This window comes from Oncorhynchus tshawytscha, linkage group LG10, assembly GCF_018296145.1.
Source record: "Oncorhynchus tshawytscha isolate Ot180627B linkage group LG10, Otsh_v2.0, whole genome shotgun sequence".
In the NCBI taxonomy this organism is placed as follows: domain Eukaryota; kingdom Metazoa; phylum Chordata; class Actinopteri; order Salmoniformes; family Salmonidae; genus Oncorhynchus; species Oncorhynchus tshawytscha.
In genome coordinates, this window is record NC_056438.1 from 42,253,371 (window position 1) to 42,274,612 (window position 21,242).

Below are 21,242 nucleotides of genomic sequence, written 5' to 3' on the forward strand. Positions count from 1 at the left end.
CGGACTTCAACCCGATCGAATATCTCTGGAGACCTGAAAATAGCTGCGCAGCGACACTCCCCATCCAACCTGACAGAGCTTGAGAGGATCTGCAGAGAATGGAAGGAACTCACCAAATACAGGTGTGCCAAGCTTGTAGCATCATACACAAGACAATAGGCTGTAAATCCCTGCCAAAAGGTGCTTCAACATAGGGGTCTGAAATACTTATACATTTTCACAAATGTCTAAAAACCTGTTTTTGCTTTGTCATTATGGTGTATTGCGCGTAGATTGAGGGAAAAATGTAATGAATACTTTCCGAATGCCCTGCATATAGGCCTATCACTGTCGCAAGGCATATGAACTAACAGGTTATAAAGCAAAAAACACAATTATCACAACACATCATTTGTTATATGGCTTTTTTTTGGCTTCCCCTGTGATTTTACCCCCGCATCGTTACGTAATGGGGATAGGGAATTCTAAATGAAAACATTTGAATCAAAAGCATATTGTAGTTAAAAATCTTTAATATTTATACATATATTTATATATGTACACATTGACTTACATATTCCTGTAATGGCAAGTAACGATTAAATTCATTAAAAGTGATTGGGTGCCACAAGTAACCATCTCTCCAAATAAAAACAAACTTCTCAGGTGTTTTTACACACATGCGTGTCAGGTTACATGGAGAGGGCTCGCTGAGAGCACAAGAAACTTTCCTCTCTATTCCCTACTCTCCTTCCCTCTGTGCTGCAGTAGACACCTGCCTGTCATCAAAACGGCTAGTGCTGGAGTCTGGGGTCTCATGTTTTTTATACCAGGCATTTGTTCCTTTCCAAACGGACTCAAAACTAGCTAACGTTAGTGTGTTTGGGCTGTTGTTACACTTGGGACTTATCCTAGTAACAAATAAAAAAAGAGTAAGGGTAAAAGACCTGGGTTGTAATTCAAGGTTATTCAACGGTTTTTGTAAACCACTAGGCAAAATGCTGTTGCAACGCCTTGGGATAGCACTATGGTGTTTTGAGCCTAATAAGAACAGGGCCACGTGCAGTAATAGTGGTATTAATTATGGACCAAATAAAAGTCCCTTTCCCGGATGCCATACCTACAGGCAGAGGCGTCATGCCCATTGAAACCGTTACACATTACATAATTTATTTTACACGGAATTAAATTATACTGAATTTGACCATCAGTAGCCCCTCAAATAGAATTAGGTGCATATCTCCTCTGCCAGCCTGATAATTCACATAATTCGAGGCAAAAACTCTTCACGTCACCTCAGTTCCCTCCTAGACTTGTATACAACCCTGATTGTTATCCTATAAACACACTGGTAAAAACATAGTGGCACATCCATAATGTTGCCAAACCATGTCAAGTCCTTATTATACCTTGTATTTTAATGTGATTACAAATGCCGATATGCACAATAAAGAGCTGTCAAATGAACAAAAAAAATAAATGTATAGAGAATGTATTTAGTCCAAGGGCATCATTCCATGGCAGTCCCAAATCCCATAGTCCTTTATAGTGTCATAAACTAAGCTTTTAATAAAAACTTGAATTCAGAGTTTCAGAACTGTACGTTCACATCACAGGGTGTGACGGAGCCGGTGCATTGAATAGGTGCTGCAAGCTGCCCTCTGGTGGTGTTGACGAGGAGATAGGCGCACTACAGGAAGGGGTTGGTGGAAGAGCCTCCAGCGGGGTAGGATCCAGCCGGGGCTCCCGCCTGGTTCAAAACAAATGGTTCATCAATATCGTAAAATAACATCACTATCAGCATGACTTCCAAACTCATCCATGAAGTTAGCAGAGAGAGCGCAGCTGCATGGGTGACCGCCCACATAGGTGTTTTACATTGGACCCATGCAGAAGTTGCATGTGTATGTAAATTGTATGTGTTCAGACTTGTATGTGTTATGTCACAAAGTGTTTCACACTGGTATTACAAGTATTACTATTAAAGACCACAACGCATCCTTCGGTCCCTCAACATGATCTGGAAATGCACACACAAGCTACGAGCTGCTCACCATGAATGGGTTATTGGTCATCCCCGGCCCAGCCATGGGCTGCCCAAAGGGGGTCATGGAGGGCTTGGTCTGCCCGTAGACTGGGTATCCACCAGGGCCTGTCCATGCAGAGAGAAAAATCTGTCTGAATGGTCTATTTACCATTTAACCGTAGTAATAACTTTCCCATTTTTTTTTTAAATAAACCTGGTAAATGTAATAACTTGCTGGTAAACGTAATAAAATGTTGAACGGTAAAGTTGACTTTTTCTGCTAAATTGTAAAGTTATTACGTTAACCGGTGGTCATTACATTAACCGGTGAGTAACAACTTCATGAATAATATAATAACTTCAACCAAACATGTTATAACATACCAAAATCAATGTTTTGTACTACTACCCTCAATTTGATGTACATACCACCACCTAGTGCCAATCACAACACAAACAACTCATACAGGAATACATAGACACTCACAAGCACACATTGAAACGTACACACATGCATAGTCTCACTCACTCACACACCACTTTATTTGATCATTATTAAATCAAGCTTATTATGTTATCTGGTGGTTATTATGTCAGGTCACCAGGTCAGTAGCAACTTTATTTCACGAACCATAACTTCAACTGGTCATGTAATAACAATGTCTGTTATTTCCCTTGTTTTTATGGACATGGACTAGTGCTAAAACCATTAATCCAGCACTCCAGGAAGGCTCAAGCAAACACCCAAAGTATTCGAACGATTTCAAATCGGTTTGGCCGATCTGGATGGCACCAGGGCAATTGGAGTCAAATTAACATGTTGAGTAACCTTGCATGAAACCTGAAGACTGCCATTACAAGGTAACACAAGCTAACAACCTTGGCTTCAGTTCAGTATAGGCTACCAAAGTCATGTGCTGCACAGAACCAACACAGTCAGTAACACCAGCAACCATCCAGCTCAATACAAACGATACTGAACAAAATATAATATACGTTTATTTGAGAATCAGGTGATGTTCCCCGGACAAACCGGGAACTAGACAAAAAAAACTCCAGGGGACTATGACACAAAGAACCAAAGAACGTCCTAAAAAATATCCCCAGGGTCATCCCCGGGACCAACCAGGACATAGACAAGATCGCCATGGGACTATGACAACGTCCTGCTGACCATTTTGTGATGTCCTGGGGACTTCTTTAGCGACTAATTATTAGCAGGGAACTATTGTAGATTACATGTTTAGATTTAGCAGCAAAAGTTATCTTTATCATTCCACAATTTATTACAATTACATAAGAAAAAAAATACCTGCCAGAAAAATGACCCTTGTTTATAGTGGAGGGCCACAAGAAAATTTGAAACATTTGGTGAGTCAAAACACAATATTTGGTGGGGGGAGGGAGGGGGAAATCACAGAAGTAAAGTCCAAACTATATTGTGGTATGGGTGAGACTACTAAGGAGGAGAGGGCACACTACTTACCGTTGGGTTGCTGGGGGTGGTAGGCCCCCGGCTGGGTGTAAGGGCAAGGGGCCTGGCCAGGGAAGGGCTGCTGGAAGGTCCCACTGAAACTAGTCGGGAGGCAGTAAGAGGAGGGGTTCCCAAAGCCAGCAGGCATACTCATAGAGCCTGTGCCAAACGAGGCTACGAAACACAGAGACGGGAGGGCGGAGTGAGTACCACAAACACAGTGGTACACAACCGTACCTTTCAATGTACAGTATCTACTGATATCAAACAATGCTATTTCAGACAAATTGACACGCATTCACTGGCAGAGGCCCAAACATGTCCTTTAAGCATGCTTGTGTTCATACTTCTGACTTCAACCACACACACGTTATGCATGTATTTATGTACTTTCATGTGCTCACACACACACACACACACACACACACACACACACACACACACACACACACACACACACACGGCGCTATACCATTAGTCTGGAAGGGGTTGGTGGCCATATCCGGGGCGGCGGCAACAAATGGATTATTGGACGGGATGGCTGAAACAGGACATTACATCATGTTTTCATTACATTTGAGGGTCACCCATTTCAGAACTCAATGTTCAGGAATATGTAACACAATCCACTCACCTCCAAAGCCTTGCTGCACATGCATGCTGGGTAATACTGACTGAGTCTGGGCAGGCGAGGTTCCCAACACAGCTCCAAACATATTCCTAGATTCACATAAATACATAACATGGATCAATTTGTTATCTCATTGAATCATAAAGAACACTTTTTAGCAAGATCCAGAGGCAGTGTTAGTTTGTGCATATCTAAAAACCTATTTTTAGTGCCAAGTTTTGAAGTGGCGTCTGTCTCTCACCCCTGGACACTGCTCCCTGTGGGGGCCGAAGAGCTCAGCTCGTTGTCCAGCTCAGCAAGAGCAGCGTAGCGGTCCTCTGCTGAAGTGCCCAGCTGGGAAGGAGCCGGTACAGCGCCGGCCACCGACGGCACTGGGACACCTCGCCCTACAGAGAGCGAGAGAGACATACACAGGGGTCAACATACACACATGGCAATGGACATGGACACTAACACACAAAAATAAGATAACATGCTGTGCCCCTGTTGGGCTTGGAACAGATATAATGTAAATAAGAGGGAATGTATGAGAATGGGACCCAGGGGTACCTGATGCAAAGGACTGTGAGGGGGGTGAGGTGCTGAAATGTGAAGGTACTCCAGAGTTGCCAAACGCCTCAAAGTTGGCAAAGTCGGCGTTTGAGCTAACCTGAGTCGCTGCAAACCACAGAGGAGGAAACAAAACACTGACAACGTGAGGAATGTGGAAATCATAATGGCATTATGGTACATGGGAGGAGGGGCAGATGACAATGATTTAACACAAACACATTATAATAACGTGTTAAGTCTTCTTACACTACTCTTTATAACTGCTAATTTCCAAGCCCTCAAGATATGTTGTCTCATTGAAGACAAACATTTCGAATCAACTCAATACTGGGAAACTCCTGAACTGCCATTTAAGTAAAATTTTCACTTAGTCACCCATTGACATTATTGCACGACTAAGTGGAAATTTGGCTGAAACTGAAGTTAGTTTGAGTGAAGGCCATTCCCACTCATTACCTGACTGGCTCGGGAAATGTGCAAAGTTGGCAAAGTTGGAGTTGCTGGCAGCCTGAGAGGGCGGAGTGGCAAAGATGTCTCCACCCAGGTCAGATAGGAGGTCAAACTTCTTCTCCTGAACTATAGGATAGGCCTGGGAGCGAACCACCACCGGCGACTGGCAGAGGGAGGGAGAGAGAGATGGAAGGGCATGAAGAATGACAGCATGCTTTAAAGAAAAATAACTGGGGACATGGGGTTGCACCCATTGACTTTTAAACTCAGCAAAAAAAGAAACGTCCTCTCACTGTCAACTGCGTTTATTTTCAGCAAACGTAACGTGTAAATATTTGTATGAACATAACAAGATTCAACAACTGAGACAAACTGAACAAGTTCCACAAACATGTGACTAACAGAAATTGAATAGTGTGTCCCTGAACAAAGGGGGGAGTCAAAATTAAAAGTAACCGTCAGTATCTGGTGTGGCCAGCTGCATTAAGTACTGCAGTGCATCTCCTCCTCATGGACTACACCAGGTTTGCCAGTTCTTGCTGTGAGATGTTACCCCACTCTTCCACCAAGGCACCTGCAGGTTCCTGGACATTTCTGGGGGGAATGGCCCTAGCCCTCAGCCTCCGATCCAACAGGTCCCAGACGTGCTCAATGGGATTAAGATCCGGGGTCTTCGCTGGCCATGGCAGAACACTGACATTCCTGTCTTGTAGAAAATCACACACAGAACTAGCAGTATGGCTGGTGGCATTGCCATGCTGGAGGTTCATGTCAGGATGAGCCTGCAGGAAGAGTACCACATGAGGGAGGAGGATGTCTTCCCTGTAACGCACAGTGTTGAGATTGCCTGCAATGACAACAAGCTCAGTCCGATGATGCTGTGACCCCCCTCCCCCCCAAGACCATGATGGACCCTCCACCTCCAAATCGATCCCGCTCCAGAGTACAGGCCTCAGTGTAAGGCTCATTCCTTCAATGATAAACGCAAATCTGACCATCACCCACGGTGAGACAAAACCGTGACTCGTCAGTGGCCAGTCCTGTCTGGTCCAGAGACTGTGGGTTTGTGCCCATATGCAACGTTGTTGCCGGTGATGTCTGGTGAGGACTTGCAAAATGGGTCAACTTTGAGCACCATTATCTCTTGAATGTTTTGGCATTCAGGTCTAAAAAGCCACTTTCTGTGCACTTCTACAAATACCTATGGAAGTGAAAATGGGATTGAGTTTAAACGTTATTGAATTTACCCTAGACAAAGTTATGATTTTTTTTTTTTTTTTGCATCAGCCTAAAATGGATTTCCCCATATGTTAGGAAATGACTCAAAAGCACATTAGCCTGAAATGTATTACGTCATATGTTAGGAAAGAAGATGGGGAAATACCTGACGCGTTGGGGGGGTCTTGTTAAGCTGCAGGGTTCTCAGGGGCTGGACCTCCGGGGTGCTGCCTGTGCTGCTGGCCGACTTGGAAGCCTGGGCAGTGGCTACCGTTCTAGCCTGGTCTGGAGAGACGTACCTGTGTGCACAACCATGAATAAAAATATATCCAGGGGTGGAATCGATGGGGAGTTAAAAATGGGTTGTTACTCGTTTTTTAAAAGTGAATTCATAAGATTTTACATTGAGAGCTCCGAGTGTGATTTTACATTAATACAATCACAATAGAAACTGTGGGATCTGCAAATCAAATTATTCTGCTTTTGAAGATGTTCAGTTCACACAACACAATAGAAAGCAAGTGAGTGAAGTTCAGTGAACAGATGAATGAACCAAAAAGAAGCATCTCACCATCTTTTTTTCTCATACTTTTCCTGGAGGAATTCTTTTACTTTCTGTGGTTCGTGGAAGTCTGGAACAACCAATGTCCGGTCATTGTACAGCCCCAACCAGATGTGTTTACAAACCTAGAGTAGAGAAAATGTTTGGGGAGAGGGTGTGGCGAGAGAGCGCGAGAGAGAAAAAGGAATGCCAATAAACTCCCTAGAGAGAAACAAAAAAACCTCAAATAAAGAAAGCAGACATGAGGAGACAGACATGCATAAAGACACTAAATCCAGTGTTTTTCCAATGCTGGTCCTAGGGACCCACAGGGTAAGCAGGATTTTGTTCTAGCCCAATACAAACACATCTGACTCAACTAATCATCAATACCTTTGAATGAATTGGATTTGTTAGTGCTAAACTGGAATAAAAGCCTGCACTCCCTGTAGATCACTAGGGTTGAAGTGCACATTTCATAGTACATTACTTGACCTCATGTCATTACCTCGTTGGTGTGTTTCTGTAGGAATTCGATTTCCGGTTGCGTGAAGGTGGTCATAGAGATGGACTTCACTCTGTGGGGGGGATTCAGCCCTCGTCTAGTTGGGAGTGGAGGGGTATGTATTCGGTGTCATTCAGTTTACAAAGACAAGGCACAACATGACTGCACACTCACAGCTAAACTGTGCATTTACTGACATTCACTGTCAAAAGGGTTGTTCCATTTGATTTCAATCACTTTTTGACCACACCCCTTTATATTTGAACAAAACTTGTCATATGTATTTGCCCATGGTAGAAGTTGCCAGAAAGTTACTTTTTGAACCTGAATGCCAAAATATTTAGGAGATAGAGGTGGTCAAAGTTGCCCCATTTTGCATCAATGTCTTTAACACTGGAAAATATAAAACAGGGATGTCAAACTATTTATCCTTTAGCAGCAATTATCAAAAAACATGTCAACTTATTTTTGCATATGCTTTAACCATATTTTACATAAGCTGAGGTGTTTGTTTTGTGCCCGCTATCTGTTGAGACACAGCATACTGTTGAATACAGGGCGGGTGTAATTTCAATCATAGAAATTCATAGAATGGATTTATCCCTTCAGACCACTGCAAATTAGCTGGTACATAATTGAAATTCTAATGTTTACTTCCAATTACTACCACAGAGATGGCCACCAGTCCCCCCAGCGTAGAATGTCAACTTCAATTGGAATGTCTATTCTTTTATCTACATTTCTATGATTTCAATAGGTTTCCTATGGAAGATTGACAGTATAATTTAAAACTGATATTCCCATTCACGTCAACATTCTGAGGTGTGGGCCTCCAAACCATCTTTGTGCTACCATTTCAAAGATGAAATTTCTATTTTATTCACATTTTAGTACATTTATCTGGTAAACCATGACACCCAATAGCATGTTGTTTCAACCGATAGCAGGCCTAACAAACACATCAGATGATGTAAAATAGGGTCTAAGCTACATGTGTGAAAAAAATAATTTATGCATTTAGATAATTTATGTTAAAATAAAAAAATATATATATATTTTTTATATATATATAAGTTTGACAACCCTGTTTGTGAGCTTTTGAATTATATCAAACTCAAAAATGTATATTGTCCAGTGATGGAATATCCATGTCTTCATGGTAGGGTGGGGTATGCAAAAAGGGTTCACTTTGGGAAACTCCATCTCCTATATGTTTTGGCATTCATGTCCAAAAGAGGTCAAAAAGTGATTGAAATCAGATGGCACATCCCAAAAGTGAAAACCACCAGTGAAAGTCATTATATGACTCATAAGGCTATGCATTCATGTGCCTAGTGAGATGATCACTTGTGGCATCAGTTGTGGTCTTGTCAGAAGTCCTTTCCTATTGTGGTCTCTGAACCATATCATTTGCATTACTTGACCTACTGCCCCATTTCATGTATTCTACAAGACAGTGTCTGTCTGGCACTTATACACTTCCTCTATCTCAGGGATGGAAAACTCCAATCCCTGGGGGCCTGATTTGTGTCACTTTCCCCCCAGCCCTATAACTAACACACGGAATTGCATTTTAAACTGAATACCTTGATTAGTTGATTATTGGAGTAAGGTGTTTTAGCAGGAGCTGGAGCAAAAAGTGTGTCAACAATCAGGCCCCCAGAGGACTTGCCCATCCCTGCTCGATCTATACACATATAGGCGTGAGCAACGGATGTCCCAAACTACGCCTACGGTATAGACGAGATGATTGGGAAATAGGTTCGCCGGTGCGGTGACGTGCCGTTTTGACACACTGGTCAAATATTTGCCTTTTATCAGACAAGTACTTTCGGCACAAACAATCCTTTAGTTAGTTGCCAAGCTAGGTATGGAACTGAATATTGACCTTCTAAAGATTGGGAATTGAGACCCCTCCTTTACAACAAAGCATGGGCTTGCGACCCAGCCCAACCAATGGCCTCGAGCTAACGTCGGATAGCATTACCTGCTGTGTTGGGGAGCTTGCCAACGTTAGGCTAAACCACCAAAACACGTAATAAAGAGCGTCCCTTTGCTTTAAAAACAAGCCCACATAAAAACACAACCATAGAATCAACACAGTACTTACAAGATGCCAGAACAGGTGGTACAGACGAAGGAACCCACTGTCATGTTGGCATAAGTCGGGCCGCGCTGGTCGCAATCAAAGCACTTCCTATTCGGGGGTTGGCTAGTCATTTCCCGAAGCATCTTGAGATGCGTCTCCTCTTGCTTTCGCTTCGCACTCGTCGCCATGGCTGAGAAATGGGACTACTAACGGTGGGAGAAGTTTATCGAGGCCTAGGGTGAGGATGTCTTCGGGGAGGCTTGCCTCGACAGCGGTGGTGGTTCAGACACCTTGCTGAGAGGTCTAGTGGGACGGACACGTTCCTTCTTCGTTGGCATACAGGAGGTGTACCAGACAGCTAACCGGAGAGTGACTGACACCTACCGGTGGGAAGATCTGGTGGGCAGCAATGACCATTCGACAACAAATTACATTGATGAATAAAAGTTTAATAGTAAATACCATCATACTGACATCTTGTGTAAATTATCATATTTATCAGATTATCATATTTTGGTCTCTACTTTGACATGATCATGTTTATCAAGATAAGAAAGTCATTTGCCTCAAATTTGGCACTGTTGAGGGTAGCAGGTGTCCACCAAATAAGCCATGAGCCCATCTGACCTTCCTCCATAGAAATCAATCGGCTCCTGTTTTGGATGAGGGAACAAGCAAGCCAGGGCCCCACAGACAGTGGTTGCACTGTTCTCGCCAATGAGTCTCCGCCTCTGCTCATCCTGTTTACTTGCTCCCTAGGAGTTGCCCTGTTCATGTTCATTAGGGGCACGTTTTTAAAACGGAAAACGAATATGAGCATTATTTATTGGATATGCCCAGGTAGTCTGCCCCCTGTTTCAAGGCGGTGCCTAATGAACACAACCCCAAGGTACTTGCTGTCACAAATCTTTACATAATAAGAATTGGTTTATGCTCAATCGTTAGGAAGTTAATGAAATGTATAGATCAGTTGATCTGCACAGCTCCTTTCTCAGGTACACCCTCATGAACAAGCACATCCTTTTAACTGTCAGACAGCTGGTTGGTAAGGATGCATTTGCAGTACCACCAGACTCCGTCGGAGGGCAGTGTCACTTTGGCCTCGCTCTCTTTTCTTTGGTGCCAATGGAATCCCCAGTTTCAGACGGCTACAAGTGGAGATAAGGCTGGTATTTCAGACACAACACAATAACTGAATACATACCAGAAATACACAGGCTAATTTAGGTGTCACATCCCTTTAGTCTAGATTCCAGTCTGTTTCTGCTTTAGCCAACCTGTAATCATGAAATGTTATATTGGCAAACAAGGTAAGGCAACAATGTGACATTGTTACAACAATGTGACAAGTTAACCGTAGCTGTATTGGATATAGTGGACCAATGTAAAGGGTTGATACAGTATGGGGATCTCCAAAGCCATAAATACGAAACATTTGGCATCAATGAACAGGCTAATAAAGTCTGATATATAGCCATCTCTATACCAGGCTCTGGGCCTTGAGATAGAGTTTAGCAGGTACTCCCACCATAAAATGGTGAGGTGTCATAAAAGTGTCATAGTGGGGTTATATTACCTGTTGCCTTTTCCGTGTAACACGGAAGAAGTCCTCCATGCGAGTTTGTTGGCTCTGTCCTGCTGCCTTGTCCTCCTCCCTCTCCTTCCTCAGGCGTTCACGCTTCTCACTGAACTTCTGCATTCGACCTCGTACTCTTTGCTCCCTACATAACACACACACATAAGGAATAATTCCGTTTTAGATTACTGGGCAAGGACATAAAACAACCATGCACTGCAGATATAGAGGACTCAATTTGTGCACACCAGGGGTCGCATATATCAAGCGCCTCAGTTTGACTTTTTCGAACACAATTAATAAGATTACATGGTCAAGGGGAACCTGATCCTACTCTGAGATGCTTGATACATATGGCCCCTGGTCTAATTCCAAAGGTGGTCGGTCATACAGGACCAGAACAGTACTTGATGTGTTTCTCGTGGCACAGAAAGTGGACCAGGGCCTCCTCATCTGGCTCAGTCCAGACCAGGTTCGGGAGCTCGGTCAGGGGGGCATCCAAAAACAGCTTGCGGGCATCCTGATACTGCCAGAACAGTGGGACAGGGTGGGTCTGAAGGAAGAGGGAGGAAAGGGGTTGGGTGTTAGTCTAATTACATGGACAGGAACATAGCATAGAAGGTGAGGTCTGAGATGAAAAATGGAATAATCATTCGTTCATATATGTTATTCATATGTGGAGTGGTAACAAATGACATAGATCATTTAATATTTTCTTGGTTTACTAGTATATTTTATCCAGACTTATAGATAAGACTTCAGCAAACACATTGGCACCAAAATCTCCAAGACAATTGCATTGCAGTAATATGAACAGTTGTCAGGGAGGGAACATGTACCTTTCTGTTGATGTTCAGCACCACGTTCTCTATGTTCCGGTGCTGCTGGATCAGAGTCAGAGCTCTCTTAGGTCCAAGGCCTGTGATTTTGTCACAGTAGTCACAGCCCAACAAGATACACAGGTCCACAAACTGACATACATTAGGAGGAAAGACAAGGGGTGTTAGCCTAAGAGATTAAATATCACTGAATAGATAGTATGGGAGCATTTTGAGGGTTGAGAGACAGTTGAGAGATTACACTTGAGAGAAAGGTACATGATGTTTATGCCTTACAAGAATGTAGTATGCTTGTACACATGATGCCTATGAACATGTAATGAAGGCCTTTGCCTCATTCAATACAAATGCTTTGGGTGGAGGAGGTATCTTACCTCTTCATGTGTTATCTTCAAAATGTCTAGCAGCTTGGGCAGAGAGTACTCAATGACTTCGCTGCGAGGAGAAGAATAATTCGATTTAGAGACCCAGAGAACTGGCCATTAGTCATTACAATTACAACATCAGTCATCATGTTTTTTTTATTTTTTACTAATACTTTGCCACAAAGTGCTTAGAAGTAACCATGGCCTAAAACCTTTTCTATTGGGGGAAACCACAGCAGTATAAACAAACTGTAAATATATGAAACATAAATCCTGTACACTCCAATTAGTATGATATGTTATGTTTCATATGATATGTATTACTTTGTAGATGTCCATTATCTATTTTGTATGATTTGTAACAAATTACAATTCATATGATATGTTATGAATTGCAATTTGTACAATATGTTGTGAATGACAATTAGTACATCATGCTACAAATTTTCAAAAACGTATGATATATGTTACGAATTCCAATTTATTGTGGCTAACATTAGCTAGGTGGCTAACGTTAGCTAACCTAGGTGTTAGGGGTTAAGGTTAGGGTCAATGTTATGCATGAAACACACCAACAATCTCTGTGCCTGATAGTCTGCCAATAGGTATTTATCACAGTGGGAGTGTTCCTTCTCTTGCTAGAACAAAAGCAGCACCCGCTGCTTGCAGACCCGGTAGCGCCGAACCTACCGATTCTACTTGTAGAATCGCAATGCTCGTGTCAGTGGCCAACTACTTCACTTTGAGCCAATCAGAGAGCACGAACCCCCACGTGGGGGAGCCAACACTTCATATGCAATGTTGGCTGTGGAATAGTAGCTAGCTAAGTGCACAGATGCAATACACACAACACTAAACACTTCTTCCAAACTATCTAACCACTGTAGCTAGTATTGGCATTATAATTAAATCACAATGGATTTGCTAGTTTCCATTAAACAACTGCCTGTGTTAGCTGCTGAGTTAGTGCAGTGTCCTTAGCTGGCTATGTTGCTCTAGCTAGCAAATATGCTAACTTTAGCTAGCTAGCTAAACATTTGGCTATGGGCTGGCACTGACAGTATGGGATTATGGAGAGTGAATTCAATTGTTTCTTCGTCATCTTGCTAGGTAGTTATCTAGCTGTGGTCATCTGGTTAGTATCAACAAGGGCTTTCTTTAAAATAGCAACATTAGCCAGAGTGTCCATGTCTCCATCCAATTCGCTACACACGTATAACAACTTCTAAATAGGTGTATGCGACCTATTCGATTTGACAGATTGGAATGTAGACCATAAGTAATATGCACAGATATGCAAAGCCAAACAACGCAACTGCCACATTCTGGTTAGGAGTATTTTAACAAGGCCTGACGACTTCCAAGGTCTTTGCTGTGTGAATAAAAAAGACATTGACTGCAGACCCCCTGTTCAGAGGTGCTAAGTACTGTCGGCAGGCAAACGTTTCACTATCCTGCTGGTGTCTTCAGCTTTTATGGTTAAGCTTAGGGTTAAGGTTATGAGTGATGTTAAAGGGTTAAAGTTAGGTTTAGGGGAATTGTTAGCTAGCATGCTAAGTAGTTGCAAAGTAGCTAAAAATTAGTAAGTAGTTACAATGTTGATAATTAGCTAAAATGTGATGAGATTCGAACATGCAACCTTGTAGTTTCTTGACATTTACGTTATTTGGGTTGCTAGACATTCATGTTATACACTCACCCATACCAAATCATTGTCTTATGTAACCACTGGGGCGGCAGGTAGCTTAGTGGTTAGAGTGTTGGACTAGTAGCAGAAAGGTTGCAAGATCGAATCCCCGAGCTGACAAGGTAAAAATCTGTCTTTCTGCCCCTGAACAAGGCAGTTAACCCACTGTACCTAGACCATCATTGAAAATAAGAATTTGTTATTAACTTACTTGCTTGCTTAGTTAAAAAAAGGTAAAATAAATACCAAACATATCATACTAATTTGAGTGTCCCTGAAGTACATTTACAATATTACCTCTAGTCTATGAGACCAGGCTGTATAGACATGGTTATGGACTCAAAGGTGCACTCTCACCTGTTTTTCTTGGCATTGAGCTGGCGGATCAGAATGTTTCCACCAAAGGGCAAAGTGTCCATGTCTTCTGATGCTACCGCGTCTACTGTGCCCTGTTTCACCAGGTGGGCACATAGTGCCTCGCCATCTCCTGGAGCCTGGAGAGAGCAAGAGAGTGGAAGGAGAGGGTTCATATGTTATGGTTATGGTGGTTGGTTTTTGTTCAAGACAACTTGGTATAATTAGGGTATGTGTTCAGGGTTAGCATGCTACATAGAGCACTCGCACACTGACCTGGATGATGGGCACACCCATAAGCTTCAGAAGGTGGAGACAGTCCCGTGTCTGAGGGGACACTACAGGTGCCCACAGAGAGGTCAAAAGTAAAATACAGGAAGATGGAAAACTGGTATGCGCTGTGATTGAATTCCAATGTTTCTCTTACCTGCTCCTGAATGACTGGGGGAGCTCCAGCCTGCAACCTGTGCCCTCTTCTCCAACTGAAAGAAAACAGAGAATAGAATTAAATTAAATCGTATTGACATGGACTGTAGCAAATTGTACCCTATTCTTTATTTAGTGTAGTGCACTACTTGTGAGGGTATCATTTTGTGAGGTACAGCGCCTTCAGAAAGTATTCATAGCCCTTGACTTATTCCACATTTTGTTGTCACAGCCAGAAATGGATTAAATATATTTTTTCCCTCACCCATCTAGACACAATACCCCATAATGACAAAGGGAAAACATGTTTTTCGAAATGCCAGCAATTTTTTTGAAAATGACACCACTGAGTCAATACTCTGTAGAAGCACCTTTACCAGTGATTACAACTGTGAGTCTTTCTGGGTACGTCTCAGAACTTTCCACACCTGAATTGTGCAACATTTGCCATTATTATTTTTAAAATTCTTCAAGCTCTATCAAATGGGTTGGTAATTATTGCTAGACAACCATTTTCAGGTCATGATTTAAGTAGATTTAAGTCAAAACTGTAACTCGGCCACTCAGTAACATTAACTGCCTTCTTGGTAAGCAGTTCCAGTGTAGATTTGGCCTGGTGTTGTAGGTTATTTTCCTGCTGAAAGGTGAATGGAAAGCAGACTGAACCAGGTTTTCCTCTAGGATGATGCCTGTGCTTAGCTCCATTCAGTTTGTTTTTTATCCTGAAAAACTACCCAGTCCTTAACGATTACAAGCATACCCATAACATGATGCAGCCACCATTATGTTTGAACATTTGGAGAGTGGTACTCAGTAATGTGCTGTATTGGATTTGCCCCAAACACAACACTTTATATTCAGGACAAAAGGTGAATTGCTTCGCCACCTTTTTTTGCAGCATTACTTTAGTGCCTTGTCGTAAACAGGATGCATATTTTGGAATATTTTTATTCCGAGCTTCCCACTCTGACAATTAAGTTAGTATTTTAGAGTAACTACAACCACTGCTCGACTGTGGGACCATACAGGTAATTGTACGTGTGGGGTACAGAGATGAGATAGTGTTTAACCAGATTGTTTAATGACTATTATTGTACACAGTGAGTCCGTGTAACTTATTATGTGACTTGCAAAACACATTTTTACTCCTGAACTTATTTAGGCTTGTCATAACAAAGGGGTTTAATACTTGACTCAAGACATTTCAGCTTTCATTTTTTATTAATTTGGAAAAAATTTGTTTTATTTTTTATAATTCCACTTTGACCTTAAGGGGTATTGTGTGTAGGCCAATGACAAACAAATCTCAATTTAATCAATTTTGAATTCAGGCTCTAATTCTAAGAGCACCACTAACCACAGCCCTTTTCTCTCCAGGAGGCTTCCCATCGAACACAAACAATGGTTTGATGTCATGCTCCAGGAAGGTTAGCGTTCGAAAGAACAAACCTGTCAAGGGACTAGAGTGAAAGGATGGGAACATGGGTTAGAAACAGAAACATGGCCCAGAATTCAGAGTTAGTTTACACAGGTCTACACATCCCAATAGTTTAAAGTGACTCCCTCTCTTCCTCTAGCTACTTACTTCATCTGCACTGGCTGGAAAGAATTGGACAGATGACAGTAAATAACTGGTAGACATTCGCCATATGCTTTCCCCTATCCTGTGATTTTAGATCAGTGCCGATGGAGGAAGAAGCCACATTTGAGGTGCTGTCAACAATGCCAACGGTTGGGTAAGCTTCTCAATTTAGAAGTTAGAAATGACAGCTCACCCCAGTAACCGAAGATTTGGTACTGCAGTGCGGAACTGGTTCAGAACAATGGAGGTGTCCAACGCAATGACCTTTCCTAAAATTGAGACAAAACAAATGACTGCATTTGTAAAATCTTTGAGTGAACTCAATGAGTAGGAAACATCCAACTGTGCCCATATCTAGTACTGGATTAAACTTGACCAAGCTAGTTTGATAACGTGAATAATGCCTGCCCTGTCTGGTAGAGTCAATGTTGGGGAGACGTCATGTCAATTATTGGGTGGGGCACACTGATGCTCCATAACATTATACATGCTAGGATGAGATAAAGAGCATGTGAAGGAGGTCAATGTTGATACTAGTAGCAAACTGCATGCTAGCTAGCTAACGTTAGCCTTAAGTAGCTAAGCATGCAAACTTACCTGTGTAGTCGCAGATCTCTTTGTAAGAAATGGCACCAGGTGCATCGCTACGAATCAAATCTGCCAGTTTTGTAATACCCATTGTGCTTGTCTGACAATTAGTTATAAAGCCAACAAATTAGATACACAGTTTTGGTGATGCTGTGCACCCGGAAACCTGCTTTGTTGTTGCTACACGAATCTACCAATAGGGGCAGGAGGGATCAAACAAATGGAGAGAGCACAGTAAGAGACTATACCTTAAAAAGCCACCCATAATTTCTTACAGTAAACAATTTACAAACAATCCATTGATATACAGTGAACAAAAATATAAACGCAACATGTAAAGTATGATCCCATCTTTCCTGATATGAAATATACGATCCCAGAAATGTTCCATATGGACAAAAAGCTTATTTCTCTCAAATGTTGTGCCCAAATATGTTTACATCCCTGTTAGTGAGCATTTCTCCTTTGCCACACGAAGCCATCCACCTGACAGTTCTGGCATATTAAGAAGCTGATTAAACAGCATGATATTACGCAGGTGCACCTTGTCCTGGGGACAACAAAAGAGATCCTGAGGCCCATTATGAGACTCATTTTTTTTTTTTATGGAATCTGTGACCAAGGGATGCTTATCTGTGTTCCCAGTCATGTGAAATTCATAGAGTAGGGCCTAATGAATTTATTTCAATTTCCTGATTTCCTCATGAACTTGAAAAGTTTGGGGTCACTTAGAAATGTCCTTTTTGAAAGAAAAGCACATTTTTTGTCAATTAAAATAACATCAAATTGATCAGAAATACAGTGTAGACATTGTTAATGTTGTAAATTACTATTGTAAAAACGGACGATTTTTTAAATGGAATATCTACATAGGCTTACAGAGACGCATTATCAGCAACCATCACTCCTGTGTTCCAATGTCACACAGCGTTGTATGAGATCTTCAGTTTCTTGGCAATTGCTTGGAAGGAATAGACTTCATTTCTCAGGACAAGAATAGACTGACGAGTTTCAGAAGAAAGTTCTTTGTTTCTGTGCATTTTGAGCCTGCAATCGAACCCACAAATGCTGATGCTCCAGATACTCAACTAGTCTAAAGAAGGCCAGGTTTATTGCTTATTTAATTAGCACAACAGTTTTCAGCTGTTCTAACATTTCCAAAAGGGTTTTCAAATGATCAGTTAGCCTTTTAAAATGATAAACTTGGACTAGCTAACACAACGTGCCATTGGAACACAGGAGTGATGGTTGCTGATAATGGGTCTCTGTACGCCTATGTAGATATTCTGTTAAAAATCAGCCGTTTCCAACTACAATAGTCATTTACAACATTAACAATGTCTACACTGTATTTCTGATCAATTTTATGTTCTTTTAATTAATGGCCAAAAAATGTTACTCTGTTATTATCTATGCATAGTCATTTTAATAACTCTACCTACATGTACATATTACCTCAATTACCTCGACTAACCTGTGCCCCAGCACATTGACTCTGAACCGGTACCCCCTGTATATAGCCTCACTATTGTTATTTTACTGCTTCTCTTTAATTATTTGTTACTTTCATTTCTTATTTAAATTTTTTTTCAAGTATTATTATTATTTTTTCCAATTTTTTAATTGCATAGTTGGTTAGGGCTTGTAAATAAACGTTTCACTGTAAGTTCTACACCTGTTGTATTCGGCGCATGAGACAAACACAATTTGATTTGATATGATATACAGTATTAGACAAAAGTTTGGAAGCACCTACTCATTCAAGGGTTTTTCTTAATTTTTACTATTTTCTACATTGTAGAATAGTAGTGAAGACATAAAAACTATGAAATAACAAATATGGAATCATGTTGTAACCAAAAAAGTGTTAAACAAATCAAAATATATTTTATATTTGAGATTCTTCAAAGTAGCCACTCTTTGCCTTAAAGCAGCTGGAATAACAAGAAGGTAAGCTTTTAAATGCTGTATGACACTTGTATTTTCATGAATGTTTAATATTACGATTTTTGTTTTTTGAATTTTGTGCTCTGCAATTTCACCGGATGTTGTCGAGATGGGGCGCTAGGGTCCCACCAAGCCTTAAGAAGTTTTTAAGACATGAAGGTCAGTCAATCAGGAACATTTCAAGAACTTTGAAAGTTTCTTTAACTGCAGTTGCACAAACCATCAAGCGCTAGGATGAAACTGTCTCTCATGAGGACCGCCACAGGAAAGGAAGACCCAGTGACCTCTGCTGCAGAGGATAAGTTCATTAGAGTTAACTGCACATCAGATTGGAGCCCAAATAAATGCTTCACAGAGTTCATGTTACAGATAAATCTCAACATGAACTGTTCAGAGGAGACTGCATGAATCAGGCCTTCATGGTCGAATTGCTGCAAAGAAACCACTGCTTTAGGACACCAATAAAAAGAAGATACTTGCTTGGTTCAAGAAACACAAGCAATGGACATTAGACCGGTGGAAATCTGTCCTTTGTCTGATTAGTCCACATTTGAGGTTTTCAGTTCCAACCGCCTTGTCTTTGTGAGATGCAGAGTAGGTGAATGGGTGATCTCTGCATGTGTGGTTCCCACCGTGAAGTATGGAGGAGGAGGTGTGATGGTGTGGGGGTGCTTTGCTGGTGACACTGTCTGTGATTTAATAAGAATTCAAGGCACACTTAACCAGCATGGCTACCATAGCATTCTGCAGCGAATCACCATCCCATCTGGTTTGCGCTTATTTGGACTATCATTTGTTTTTCAACAGGACAATGAACAAAAACACACCTCCGGCGTCGACAGAGATGGTCGCCTCGCTTAGCGTTCTTAGGAAACTATGCTGTATTTTGTTTTTTTAATGTATTATTTCTTACACTGTTACCCCAGGAAATATGAAGTCTTATTACATACAGCCAGAAGGAACTATTGGATATAAGAGCAACGTCCACTTACCAACATCATGACCAGGAATACGACTTTCCCGAAGCGGATCCTCTGTTTGGTCCACCACCCAGTACAATGTATGGATCCCAGCAGGCGACCCAAAACAATGGCGCCGCAGAAGGGTCAGACGGGGCTGTCTTCTGGTCAGGCTCCGTAGACGGGCACATCACCCACCGCTCCTGAGTACGCCAATGTATAGTCTCTTGACAACAAGGTAGACAAAATCCAAGCATGGGTTGCCTTCCAGAGAGACATCAGAGATTGCAACATTCTCTGTTTTACGGAAACATGGCTCACTCGGGATACATTATCAGATCGGTACAGCCACCTGGTTTCTTCATGCATCTCGCCGACAGAAACAAACAACTCTGGTAAGAAGAAGGGCGCGGGTGTATGCCTTATGATTAACGAGTCGTGGTGTGATCATAACAACTGTCACGACTTCCACCGAAGTTGGCTGGGCGGTCGTCGTCGCCGTCCTGCTAGCCGCTACCGATCCCTTTTCCGTTTGTCTGTTGGTTTTGTCTTATTAGTTTCACCTGTGTGTACTCTGGTTTAATTAGCTTCCCTATATGTAGTAGTTTGACCCGCCCTTGTTTTGTGCGGGATTGTCTTAATGTTACGTGTGTGCATGTTTGGTAGTGGTGTATTTTCTTTTCTTTACTTGAAAACCTGTGGTTTTTGGGTTGTCTTGTAGTGTCCTGCACCCTGTATTTTGTTGGGCTTATTATTTTGGTGTGCAAGAGTAAAGCACTTCAACTCAGTCACTCTCTCTCTCTGCGTCTGATTCCTGCACCCACCTAGTCCCGCGTGACAACAACATACACGAACTCAAGTCCTTTTGTTCACCTGACCTAGAATTCCATACAATGTAATGCCGACCGCATTATCTACCAAGACAATTATCTTTGATTATCATCACAGTCATGTATATCCCCCCCAAGCAGACACCTCGACAGCCCTGAAAGAACTTCACTCTATGTAAACTGGAAACCACATATCCCGAGGCTGCATTTATTGTAGCTGGGGATTTTAACAAGGCTAATCTGAAAACAAGGCTCCCTAAATATTATCAGCATATGGAATGCGCGACCCGGGCTGGGAAAATCCTGGATCATTGTCACTCTAATTTCTGCAAGGCATACAAAGCCCTCCCTCGCCCTCCTTTCGGCAAATCTGACCATGACTCCATTTTGTTGCTCCCAGCCTATAGACCGAAATTAAACAGGAACGACTACAGCTCAGCATTTAACACCATAGTATCCTCCAAACTCCCAGTAATCTCCTGGTTCTCGACCCCACCCTGTGCAATTGGGTCCTGGACTTTCTGACGAGACGCCCCCAGGAGGTGAGGGTAGGAAAAAACATCTCCACCCCAATGATCCTCAACACTGGGGTCCCACAAGGGTGCGTTCTCAGCCCTGTCCTGT

At 42.0% G+C, this 21,242-nt stretch overlaps 2 protein-coding genes across 4 annotated transcripts; both read right to left on the reverse strand.

Moving 5' to 3' along the window:
- Positions 1 to 494: 494 nt before the first annotated feature.
- On the reverse strand, positions 495 to 9,790 carry LOC112260238 (arf-GAP domain and FG repeat-containing protein 1). 2 transcript variants are annotated; one of them, XM_024435177.2, is made up of 12 exons: positions 9,487 to 9,790; positions 7,380 to 7,473; positions 6,902 to 7,017; positions 6,497 to 6,629; positions 5,119 to 5,275; positions 4,660 to 4,767; positions 4,352 to 4,496; positions 4,114 to 4,199; positions 3,952 to 4,020; positions 3,492 to 3,653; positions 2,034 to 2,131; positions 495 to 1,729 (listed from the first exon to the last, which is right to left on the reverse strand). In XM_024435177.2, the coding sequence occupies exons 1-12, from the start codon at positions 9,651 to 9,653 to the stop codon at positions 1,670 to 1,672; spliced, it is 1,395 nt and encodes a 464-aa protein (XP_024290945.1). In that variant the 5' UTR covers positions 9,654 to 9,790; the 3' UTR covers positions 495 to 1,669. The 2 variants fall into 2 exon arrangements, with proteins under 2 accessions (XP_024290945.1, XP_042184492.1); XM_042328558.1 differs by lacking the exon at positions 4,660 to 4,767.
- Positions 9,791 to 9,893: 103 nt separating this feature from the next.
- On the reverse strand, positions 9,894 to 17,087 carry zgc:110269 (probable flap endonuclease 1 homolog). Of its 2 annotated transcripts, none has more exons than XM_024435178.2 (11): positions 16,892 to 17,087; positions 16,488 to 16,563; positions 16,070 to 16,172; positions 14,714 to 14,768; positions 14,563 to 14,624; positions 14,290 to 14,426; positions 12,255 to 12,315; positions 11,881 to 12,012; positions 11,449 to 11,594; positions 11,042 to 11,186; positions 9,894 to 10,613 (listed from the first exon to the last, which is right to left on the reverse strand). In XM_024435178.2, the coding sequence occupies exons 1-11, from the start codon at positions 16,971 to 16,973 to the stop codon at positions 10,557 to 10,559; spliced, it is 1,056 nt and encodes a 351-aa protein (XP_024290946.1). In that variant the 5' UTR covers positions 16,974 to 17,087; the 3' UTR covers positions 9,894 to 10,556. The 2 variants fall into 2 exon arrangements, with proteins under 2 accessions (XP_024290946.1, XP_042184493.1); XM_042328559.1 differs by having other exon boundaries at positions 16,298 to 16,563; positions 16,892 to 16,957.
- Positions 17,088 to 21,242: the final 4,155 nt, after the last annotated feature.

Coding starts and splice junctions, on each gene's coding strand:
- zgc:110269 (XM_024435178.2), bottom strand. CDS start 16,973: ATGGGTATTACAAAACTGGCAGATTTGATTCGTAGCGATGCACCTGGT. Junction 16,564..16,891: donor AGAGATCTGCGACTACACAG/GTAAGTTTGCAT, acceptor TCTCAATTTTAG/GAAAGGTCATTGCGTTGGAC. Junction 12,316..14,289: donor CTCAATGCCAAGAAAAACAG/GTGAGAGTGCAC, acceptor TTCTCCTCGCAG/CGAAGTCATTGAGTACTCTC.
- LOC112260238 (XM_024435177.2), bottom strand. CDS start 9,653: ATGGCGACGAGTGCGAAGCGAAAGCAAGAGGAGACGCATCTCAAGATG. Junction 7,474..9,486: donor ACCACCTGTTCTGGCATCTT/GTAAGTACTGTG, acceptor ACTCCCAACTAG/ACGAGGGCTGAATCCCCCCC. Junction 3,654..3,951: donor CAACCCCTTCCAGACTAATG/GTATAGCGCCGT, acceptor TGTGTTTCGTAG/CCTCGTTTGGCACAGGCTCT.